An 11,693-nucleotide genomic window follows, 5' to 3' on the forward strand; every position below is an offset into this window, starting at 1 on the left:
AATAATAATAATAATAATAATAATAATAATAATAATAATATTCCAATCCCCATTTCAGATTGTTTCATCATAGGAGAGTTTTGAGAATACCCTGGACTGAAAGAAAGATGAACAAGTGGGTCCTGGCGCAAACCAAGCTTTTCCTGGAAGCGAGGTTGACACTGAAGGCGTCATACTTTAGACATGTCATGATAAGGCAAGACTCATTGGAAAAAGATAATCATGCTAGGGAAAGTTGAATGCGGAAGAAGAAAAGGAAGACCAACTAAGAGGATTGATTCCAAAAAAAGGAAGCCATGGCCTTGAATGTACAAGAACTGAGCAGTTCTATCAAGCACAGGACATTCTGGAGGGCTTTCCTTCATAGCATAAGTTGGAGATGATGCGTGGCACATAACAACCACCAATTCCCTGAAAGGTGAGATGTTCCAGGGGTGCAGTTTGTACCTGGAAATGGTGGTCACTGGAGCCTTACATTGGCATTTTGTAATTTTTGAAGTGTTTAAGGTTTACAAATATATAGGTTGAGCATTGCTTGAGGCATAGTTTAAAAACACGTCTAAAGACAACCAAAGTCCATTGCTCTAGGAAGCAATGGACATGAAATCTCTAGGAAACGGCCTGAGCTTTTAATGCCTACCACGCATAACTTCTGCACTCGCTGTGTCTTTCTTTGCCTAGCTCAAAGCTGTGGTCCTTTTTCAATGTATGAATGATCTAGATTGTTAGAGGGAGAAAAGGTATACTCTGTTGCCCATATAGCCTCAACCTTCCAGAACAGTCTTCAAGTCTGTCTAACGTGGTCCTAACATTGTGGTCCTAACAAAGGAGATACTTTGCACATTGGTCATGACTATAAAGAAGTCCTCTTGATCTATTAACCTTCTTCTGTCCATCCTGTCTCTCAAGACTGTGCTAAAATCCAAAGTAACAGACTTAAACAACAAAAAATATAACATATGGCATTAAAACTTTATAAAATCCCCTTCATTTCTTAATCTTTGTCCCTGTAAATGTTACAAGACAAAAACCAAATCAAATTCACTTAATTTATTCTACCTTTAAGTCATTGGACCACAGTAGTAAGCCATGGTTCTGTCATGCTTACATGTCTGTAAGAGGTAAAATAAATAAAAAATGATGGTAATTCCTTGCAGGTATTTCTTCTCTTAATACAGATGGTTATATACAATGTTAATCTTAGTTAAGTTACTTACATTCACTTCAACTGCATTTGCTTCTGCTCTAAACAGAACTACAGTGACACACACACACCTGTTTAACTTGTTAATTAGTTACCTTAACTAACCCTAACCCTAAGAAGAAGAATGGTACAAATTACCATGTTGCCATACTTTTCTACTTGAATTTGATATGCTAGCTGGAGCTGATGGAAATTGTAGGCCAAAACACCATGAATGGACAAAGGCTGCCCACCTTTGTTCTCCCTTATCATCATTTGTTATGAATTGCCTGTAAAGAATCCTGCAGCTTAACCAGATATTCAGAATCTGAAGGAAGAATGACAGACTGGGTGGGTGTAGAATTCTTAAAGTATATATAAAGATGGAGATTTGTCAGGGCCTAACCTTCCAAATATGTTTTGAATTTGTTATACCACAATGAGACCTGTAGTGTTTTTGAATAGGTTTCAGGAATCTATTCCAGATACAGGTATCATTCCATGATATAGTATCCCTTCCTTTTTATATTTTTTATCCATTTGTCTCTTTTCTTGATTTTTAATGAGGAGAGCTTATAGATACTATCAATAGTTCAAACTTGTGTATTGATGGGTTGGTTTTGAATTGTATTCTATTATGTTGGCTTTTCTATTGTTGCATCCTTTAGATATCTTGACAGTCTTGCAGCCTCCCTCTATTTTAAAATGGTCATTCAACATCTAAAGTATGTATAGATATCTAATAAATACGATTTTTATTAAATTGATCATTGCAATTTTTGTGGGACACACTTTTCATAAATGAAGCATTTTGAAAAAAACTATCAGAATATTAACTTGGTAACTGAATACCTATTTCTTAACTGGGCAGATTTATATACTAAATATTTTTAGTCCGAAAAAATCTCCCATTGATTTCAGTGGTACTTACTTTTAAGAAAGTATGATCAGGGAAATTGTATCAAACCCTCATGAAAGATGAAAGGTGTAGATGCTGTCTGTTCAGTCACAGGAAAAAGGGAAGCCTTTTCTGTTGAAACCTCACACATGCCTTCCAATGTAGCAGGGGGACTTGACATGGCTTTTTCTGCACAGATGCTGGAGGGGAAAGAGTAAGGCATGGCTGGCTTCCACCAAATCCAGCTGCAGCCCCTCTTCATGAGGAAGGGGGAAATATTTAGATAGCCAAAATAGATGTCTCAAGGTTTTTGAGGGCAAGGGAAGTGTGAAGGCAATCCTGAACTGTTCCGCTCGCACTCATTTGGATACCCACATCTTTCCAATTTCAGGTTAAGCACAGCCACACAGGTTTGTGACTAAAGTGATATATGGCAGTATTTCAGCAGGATATAAGAATAATTAACCATGAATAAAGATATGGGTATGGAATGGGCTTCCACAGGAGGTGGTTGAAGCCCCAATAGTGAGGGTGTTTAAGGATAGGCTAAACATGCACATGGCAGGAATGTCATGGGTAGAGCTGGCTGGAGCCGGGGGTCAGACTAGACAGCCCAGGAGACCCCTTCTGACTCTGTTTCTATATCCAATTATTATGGTAATATGATGATTAAGTTATTGTCAGTTGTATGGGTATTGTTGCCCATACAACATTAACAGTATTATTCAACACTGTGCATCTTATTTTTTTTCAAGATGGCTCCAATCTATCTAAAAAAGCAAAATTAAATAGGTTGTAACTTAAACTGTGATCCTAAACTCTTAATAGGGAGTAAGCCCCACTGAATGTAGAACAACTTATTTTTGAGTGTTCATGTGTTGCAAACTGTTAAATTAATTTCAGTGGGATTTAGGGTGCAATCAGTTACATATCTGTAAGTAAATTCCATGGGACTTGCTTCTGAATAGATATGCACAAGATTGCTCTGTTAGCTAGTATGACCTTTTGTTGGATCAGGTGCCCTGTTTATAAATAGTAATGAAGTGAAATGAAAATCAATGCATCATGACTGAAGATACTCTAATATTCTTTATTGCCGACTTCCCTATGATAATTTCGTGTTCTTGCATGGTACTCACAACCTGATAGACAAGTACTCAGTTGCAATGCTTGTAGGCAGAATAGACCAAGTTATGATCTGCGAAAAGGAAAGGAAAAGAAAAGAAAAGAAAAGAAAAGAAAAGAAAAGAAAAATCACTTCATAAGGAAGGAAAGGCAAGGAGTTTCTGGCACTTAGCATATTGTTTCCCACAAAATCCTGTTCTTCACCTAATATGAAACAGTAGCCTGCCCTGGATACCAGAAACCTTTGTTCCATCACAGGAAGGTGTTGCCTCAGGTAGCCTTAACAGGGGAAATATGTTTGTGCTTCAATGGCTGACGTGGCAGTCCATTTCCTGGTATACTTCAGTGAAGCTCTTAATATTTCTAGCTCTTGGACTGAAACAGATAAATAAAATACTTTCTATTGGTTGAACTGTGATCAGGGCTCCATTGCACAACTGGTTTTATTGGAAATATTTTGTAAGGACTATAAAAGTCTATTTGATTTGGCTTTTCCCCAGCCATGAGCTATCTTTATACCAGCCTCATGGTACAATTAGTGTGCCTCTGTATGTGGTCTGGTTTGTTTTATGTGTTTATATCTGGCAATCTGCTTGAGGATTTTTTTCAGGAAGTGTATAAATATTGCCATGCATCATCTCCATCATCATAGCTTTTAGGTTTAGTTGTAATCTTGCCTTTTGTTGTAAAGTAGTTTGTTCTTTGTACTTGATACCAAGTGTTTTTTAAAATCATAATTAATGGACAGAGCAATCCTATGGCTAATAGAGAGAGTCTAGATAGCCATAGGATTGTTCAGATTATCAATTCTGAGATGAGAAAAACACTTTAACCTTGGAGGTAAGATCCACACTTGGATTCTGCTCCTCTAACACACTGAATGCTTACAGTTCAGAAGCTTACAGTCTTCCCTAGAGGACTGTCCCCTTATTATAATTCATATATTAAAATATATAATGTAGTTTATATAGGAACAGATTGCATATGGCCTCAATAGGAACGTGATGAGACCTTCTGCTAAGAAGCCTATTTAATACTGGTGATGCACTTGTTCAGTTAGTTGCAACTTTCACTGAATCAGCAAAATGTAGAAATAGTCAGGATGTGAATTTAGGCCTTTGTGTTCCTTTATATATAACTGGAGACCAGTAGTCAATCCAGACAGAAAAACATTGAATATATTTTTTAGAGTGGTATGGGAGAATATTATTTTGAAGGGCCACACTGGATCCTCACCAAAGAAACGTTGCATTGCTTGAATGGTGGTGCCACCATGAGGTGGACATTTGAAATGGAAATATCATCAGGTACTTTTACAAGACAAATGAAAGTTCCTTTCCAGGGATTTTACTGTCCAGGGCATTTGAGATTTACCCCAGCAAGTGCAAAGTTTTATTCTTCATTGTCTAGACCAGATCTAATGTGTCTGTGTTACAGGAGGGCTGAGTTCCCACTTTACAGATGAACAAGGCAGACACATGGCCCTAAATCCTTCCAGGACATGTAATAAAGGTGCATCTGAGTAGCACTATGAAAAGTCAGTGATGAGCAAGCAAGTCCAAAAATGAGATCACTCCTTGCCAAAGGCCAGTTACACTCCAGCACAGATAGATTCCAATCTCTTTGAAAAGAGTTGCCTTCCCAGAGTAGGCAGCAGTGCAGTGCCAGAGAACAGACTGGGGCATGTGCTTTATTATGCTATCAGCAAGCCTGCAGTATGTTACCAACTCTTCTGCCTGTGGTTCTAGTGCCATAAGTTGGCTCCCCGGATTTAGACTAGTGTTTCACAAACTGATTTAGCTACAGAACACTTGGCTTGAAACACATTGATGGAATTCTTAAATGCGGGTAGGAGGTGGTGGACTGGGGGATAAAAGGTGAGACTGGATACGTTTTGGAGCAAAGTAGAACTTACTTCATATTTATACTGAAAAAATGCCAGTGAAAATAACATTTTTTCATATAATAGCGAAAATAGCATATCCTTTTTAATTTGAGTGTTTAAACATACTAGTTTTGGGGGTGATGTTTTATATTTTACTATGAATAAAGAACACAGAACAAAAATAGTGATCTGAAGGAACAACTATTCTTCTGTTGGAGGACAGCTACTAACCCAAAGTATAAATGTTAAAAGTAGAAAACCATAACAAAATATCAATGTGACAGTTAAAAGAATGGTTAGTAAGTATTGTCGTGTAGAAAAGAAGGATAAACTATTTGGTTAGGGAAGACTTATTCTTCCTAAAATATTATTCTGAAAAATAAATGCAAAACAAAATATAGAAATACATTTTTATTTTTTGTTTTCATAAATGTCTTATAGAAAAGTACTGGAAGTAACAAAAAACTTCTGTTAATTATTTCATGGGAGGCACACATTTTGTGGGAGGGGGTAAAATGGGAAGATAGTTTTTGCATCTTTTGTTAACAAATCTGCTTAATATTGGGAATGATGTTGGAACGTTGGTTCCTCATGTCCGATGCAGCATTAAGTCTATTTCTGTGTTTTATTTTCTCTGCAGTGTAATATGGACATTAATTTTCAGATAAGAAAGCTGTAGCAAAGGGAAGGAGTACTTGAACTCCACATTGAGGTAGTCTTGACTTAGCCTGCATCCATGCCTTGAAAATTAATTTACAGAGTTGAGAGCTGTAACCAAACTTTAAACCTGATTTCCAGAGCCTAAACACGTAAAACTTAAATTTACAAAGGCTAGAGCTTTAAACATTCAAGCTTTAAAAATTTAGAACTTAGTCCAAAAAATTAATATACAGAGCTAAGTTTCACTTAAGTCCTAAAAACCAATTTGCAGAATCTGAGCTATATTCAAGTTTTAAAACAATACTGTAAAAAAAAACTATTCCTACCTTCTGATCTCTTGGTGATAGTAGACTCAATGCATTTTAGTTGGCTGCTGAGCTTGCAGGCTGCTCCTTGCCCTTTCACACACAGAAACAAAAATTAAACAAAGACACAAGCTGTTCAGCCACCTACTGCCACTTATACTGCCTACAGAAGAGACCAATACTTGGCTCCAGAGTCTGGTTTCTGCAAGTCTTTATCCCAGAGCTTGGCTCTTGCTGCAAACTCCAGTGATGTGATATAGATGCTGCCCTCTGACAGGGCCATGCACTCTCAATGTTGCGCATTGGAAGGTGCGGTTGCTCTGGCATCCTCATTGACTCCACCTTATTAATACATACATATGTTCATTGCAGACTAAATATTTTGACCTGAGGAAAAGGTTGCAGAATATTTTTCTTCATGCAATCCTCTAGCAGTGCTTTGCAGGTCTTGTTTACAAATGGTCTTTCTGCTCTGTATTTCCATTGCTTTTTATTATTTGATCATTTTTATTACTAAGCCATTTTTCAAAGTTATTGCACACAATACTCATTTCCACAACACCGGTGAGATACACATTTACAGTGCAATCTATGCATGTATATGTAGAAATAAATCCACTGAATTTAATAAGGCCTTCTCCTAAGTAAATAGGTCCAAGATTGGAGCCCTGATACATTTTTATTTATTTCAATTGTTAGTTACTTTCAGGGTCATGCCCTTACAAAGAATGTGTGTGCGTTTGTACATACACATAAATACAGCTAAACAAAAATGGAATAAGCAGAAAAAGTAAACCTATAGATAACACAACAAAACATATGCACCAGAAATTCCTTTAAATCAAGGGATTCACCAAGCAAGTGCAATAACAACACAGATTTTTAAGGCCTTTTTGAAAATGAGAACAGTGGGGTAACCAACTAGCAATTGGGACAGAGTTCCACATGGCCATTACCAAGGCCATCTTGTGGAAAAAAAAAAATTCCAGCAAGCACACAAGTGGGACCTGTGACACAAATCTTAGATTACAGGTGGGTGCAGATAATCATATAATAACCTGGTCTCAAACTATTTAGGGTCTTTAAGTATTAATACAACCACTCTGAATAGGTCCCAGAAACGTACTGGGAACTAGTGCAACTTGCATAAGAATGGTGTTACACATCCAGGCAAACACATTTTGCATCAATTGAAGTTTCTAGGCTGTTCCTGAAGTCAGCCCCATGTAGAGCACATTGCATAGAAATCCAAGAGCATGGATAACCAAGAGCAAGTCTTGCTACTTTGGAGAGCTGTGAGGACATCAAAGCCCGAACTGGTAAAAGGCATTGTCAACCTCTACTTGTGCTACTCCAGACAATGCCAAGTCCAAGAGCATCCCTAGCTGCATACCTCACCTTTCAGGGAAATGCAACCCACCCAGAACTGGATTTAGCTCCTCTATGCAGATCAACAGACCTCCTACCTCATGATACCTTCATCTTACCTGGACTATGTTTCAAGCTCCTTTCTGTCAATTCTAAAACCTTAGCTAGGAACCTGCTCCACAGCCTCCCTGTGATTCATTGATGGAGAAGAGAGGTACAGCTACTTATCATCATTCCCTGAATGACAATGCCGCCCAAATCTCTGGATGCCTTATCCCAGAGGCTTTGTACATATACTGAACAGCATCAAGGATAAGATGGAACCATGAGACCTCCCACAAGTCAGAGTCCATGGAGGTGAAACAGAATTCACCCAGAACTAAATTCAAGGAATGACAATCCAAAACAGATCAGAACCACTGTAACACTATGCCTCCAAAGCTCAGGTCAGAGGTGGGACAGAAGGATTCCGTGGTCAAAAATTTCTGAGAGGCCCTGCAAAACCAAGAGAGCTATAGCCCCATCATTTAGTTTACAATGTTAAGTCATTCACTGGGGTGATCAAAGCTGTCTCTGCCTAAAACTAGATGGAAACTTGACTGTGATGGATCCAAATAATTGCAGCCAAAACTACTTGGAGCTGAGAGGCTACTGTCCTTTCCAACACATTGTCCCAAAAGGAGGTATACTGATGTATAAAGTATATCGAAAAATCCATTTTGCTTTAACATTAGCATTTTGTTCCCTAGATCTGGTGGTTTATCACTGGGAATAAAATGGCTAAAATGGGAAATGTTCATGCAGAAAAGAATAACTATGTCCTACTGAAACAAGCCTTTCAAATTTGCTAAATTATTCTAATTAGTCAAAATTCACTAGGTTGAGCCCCCCCGGCAACCTATTATAGAAAGATCACAATACACAAACGGAGAAGCTTGGTTTAAGTTTAATTAAATACAAATATTCATAAAGAGTTTCCAGTGGAATTACCTTTTTACAGTTCTAAAACGCCTTTTTCCCCTACCCTCAAAACTTACCTTCCCCCACTTAACATGTTCTTCTGAAACTAGGACCTGGCTTTCAATAACAGATTATCCCCATAAAGTGGAAATGGACAGATAAAGCCACCATGCCTGTAAACATTAAAATCAAAAGTATGCCATCCTTTGGTCCAAGATACATAAGAAAACCTTAAATCTCCTTATGATGCTGGAAAAAATGTCTAGAAAGCTTATTCCCAATAGCATTATATAGTAATTTCTCAGAGGACAAACAGTTCAGTGTATCTTTTACTCAATATTTAAACAAGGCGATCCACCAGTTTGCATAGAATGGCCTTTGTTTCAAAATATATTCATATCAATCTGCAAGGGATGATACAGGACCAGGAGTCATGGCAACACTTAAATCAGAAGGCGAGTTAACAAGCAATATAAACAGATATTTCTTCTGATGCACCATACCAATGCTATTTTCAAGGGTGCATTTTGACATTACAAAGTTGACGTAAGTTCACTGGGTATCTTAGGATGGCCTAGCAGGCTTGACAGGAGCTCCTGAGTCTTTTGGTCACCAATCTGCATGTCATTCATGAGACACTCGGTCCAAGGCGACATAGAAACTCTTCTTATCATCCAAGCAGTGCCAGCCAATAGGACCAATTTCACAGTCTGCACAGATTAAGAACTTTATGTTTCCAACATCCTTGGTGAACCCAACATTTTCAAAAGAAAACATGTCATCAACAAGCCAGTGGTCCTGTAGGACATCCCCTTCCAGATCATTGTCACCCACTAGTGCTGTCTTCTTCTTCATGGCAGGAAGAAAAAGCTGTCAAGTGACAAGAAAAGCAAGACTTTAGCTGGTATTGTGAAAGCCACAACACACCCAGCATAATCTGAAGAAAGTCTGGGGGACTCTCTAGCATTTTCTAAACACAAAACTGGGGCAAGAAGCTGCTGGCAAAATACTTATGTAGACACATGTATATGCAGAATGCCTTTCTCCCTCATTATTGCTTAAATACTTATGTAAAGCTAGGCATTGAAATTCTAGGTTTTGGGATGCCTAACCAATATACTGAAAACTTAATTTAAGGTGCTGATGATGGACATATAAAAGTCTTAAATGGTTTAGGGCCTGGATATCTAAAGGAACGTCTCCTTCCATATGAGCCTTTTTGGGACCTTAAGAAAATCTGTGGGTGTCCTTCTCCGAGAGCTCTCCTTGAAGGCGAGGAGGGCCATTACGAGGAAAAGAGCCTTTTCTGCTACTGAGCCCCAATTGTGGCACATGCTCCCCAGAGAGGTATACCTGGCACTGACACTTTATTTATTTCGGTGCCAGGCCAATTTTCCCAGTTTTTACACTGTTGATAGTATTTTTAACAATTTTATTTTATATCAGGTACTGGTACTATGGAGTTTCTAATTGTAACTGTTTTGTAGTTTTAATTTTTGTAAACATCATGAGATTCCTGGAATAAATGATGGTATAAATAATGAGGCATGGCTCACTTCCACAACTGGCTTTTAAGGCCAGGAGTCTGTTACAGACAGTGCGGAACAGACAATACTTGATGATGTGCTTCTAAGCATTCACTCACCCTATTCAGTAGCTACAAATAAAGCCCAGGCACGGGAGGAAAAGGCTTTCTGGGAAGAGAGTGTATACACCAAAAGAAAACCTCTCATCCTCAAAACAATTATTTCCATTTATATCCCGCCTTTCCTTCCAGGAAGTTGTGCAGTTTATCTGGTTCTCCCACTCCAGAACAATCCTGTGAAGTTTAGGTGAAGCTGAGAGACAGTCGCAGTCACCATCACAGCTAACCTCAAGGAGCGCTTACATCCATATACGCCCACCCGCCCCCTGAGATCTGTGGCAGAGGCCCTCCTCCGGGAACCCTCCGTGAAGGATATTAGGAGGGTAAGTACTCAGAGGAGGGCCTTCTCTGCGGTGGCGTCCAATCTATGGAATGCGCTCCCCAGAGAGGTCCGCCTGGCGCCGTCGTTATTTGTTTTTCGGCGCCAGGCGAAGACCTTTTTATTCAAACGTCATTTTAATTGCTAATATTATTTCCTTATTTTATTCTTTGGCCAGGGCGACTTATTTTATATTGTTAATTCGTTTTATATTTTTAATGTATTATATTTTAATGTTTTGTGAGCCGCCCCGAGGCTTCGGCGAATGGGGCGGCATAGAAATTTTCTAAACAAACAAACAAACAAACAAACAAACAAACTGGTACTCAGACCCGGGTGCCTCGCGCGCCCTGACACTCGAGCCCAGCCTTTTCAACTCAGCGCCCCGCTCGTGTGCTGGGCGGGAGCTGTGATCCAGGACATCCCGAGGCTTGCAGTTGGGGAAGGCTTGCAGCACCTCTGCACCACGCTGAATCCGCATTAAGCCTCTTGAGAGAGGGGATCGTTCTAAGAGCTAACCCGGCAGAAAAGGAACACTCCCTGCTCCGCGAACGCACCGCTTTGACTACCAGTTTCTGCAGCACGCAGAAGCCAGGGAGTGATACAACACTTCTAGCGCTGCCTACCTCTCTGCGGGTAAAGGTGGCGGCCCCAGGCAAAAGGACGCGAGAGCCGCAGCGCTGACACAGCACGGCCTTGCGGTTCCGGCCCTGCTCGCATACCAGCTCCTCCGGTCCCGCCACAGCCGCCTCCACCACCGAACAGTGTGCCGCCATAGCCACGCAAGCGCAACTGAACAGGGGCGGGGAGAGACCACGAGATCGCCCCGGGGCGGGGCTGCGGCTGGCGTCGGCGCACGCTTGGTAACCCCCCGGGCCCCTCGTTTTCTCATTCTGGCTTTCGTATGCACGCACGTGCGAGCATGAATTTGGTAACGGCTAATCAAAGGGAAAGGTGAAAAGCCGCACTTTCACGGGCACTGTTTTTTGCAGTCCTCAGTGCCAAAGCTACTGCTTTTCTGCAACTGTGCCGCTGCATCGTTTTAGTAAAAATAATGCCGAATGTGTAGGACCGTGGAAAGAAATCAAGCCCAAACTGTAAAAGATAATAAAACGGCTTGGCTGTGGATGCCCACACATTTAACTCAATTGAGCAACTTGTTTGTGAGCCTGGTGAACAGCTTGACGGAAATTTTGCACGCAGTTAACTCTGCACTGGAAGCAGCTATTGCCCTTTTTGAATATATCAGCAGACATGGCAACTTCCCATGATGTCAGTTACGGTGGCGCTGTATTGCAATTGTCTGCTTAAGAAAACCGGAATTTAGTTTAGGCCTCAAGTAACT

General features: G+C 40.0%; 1 protein-coding gene across 1 annotated transcript; it reads right to left on the minus strand.

The window, feature by feature from the left end:
* Positions 1-8,354: 8,354 nt before the first annotated feature.
* RABIF (RAB interacting factor) lies at positions 8,355-11,132 on the minus strand. The gene is made up of 2 exons (XM_044447591.1): positions 10,975-11,132; positions 8,355-9,254 (listed from the first exon to the last, which is right to left on the minus strand). The coding sequence occupies exons 1-2, from the start codon at positions 11,122-11,124 to the stop codon at positions 9,009-9,011; spliced, it is 396 nt and encodes a 131-aa protein (XP_044303526.1). The 5' UTR covers positions 11,125-11,132; the 3' UTR covers positions 8,355-9,008.
* Between the last annotated feature and the right edge of the window lie 561 nt (positions 11,133-11,693).

This window comes from Varanus komodoensis, unplaced genomic scaffold, assembly GCF_004798865.1.
Source record: "Varanus komodoensis strain SLA01 unplaced genomic scaffold, ASM479886v1 scaffold52, whole genome shotgun sequence".
Taxonomy (NCBI): domain Eukaryota; kingdom Metazoa; phylum Chordata; class Lepidosauria; order Squamata; family Varanidae; genus Varanus; species Varanus komodoensis.

Excerpts from the sequence above, each read along its gene's own strand:
- RABIF (XM_044447591.1), bottom strand. The coding sequence starts at position 11,124 with ATGGCGGCACACTGTTCGGTGGTGGAGGCGGCTGTGGCGGGACCGGAG. Across the intron at positions 9,255-10,974 it reads CCACCTTTACCCGCAGAGAG|CTTTTTCTTCCTGCCATGAA; the intron begins GTAGGCAGCGCT and ends GTCACTTGACAG.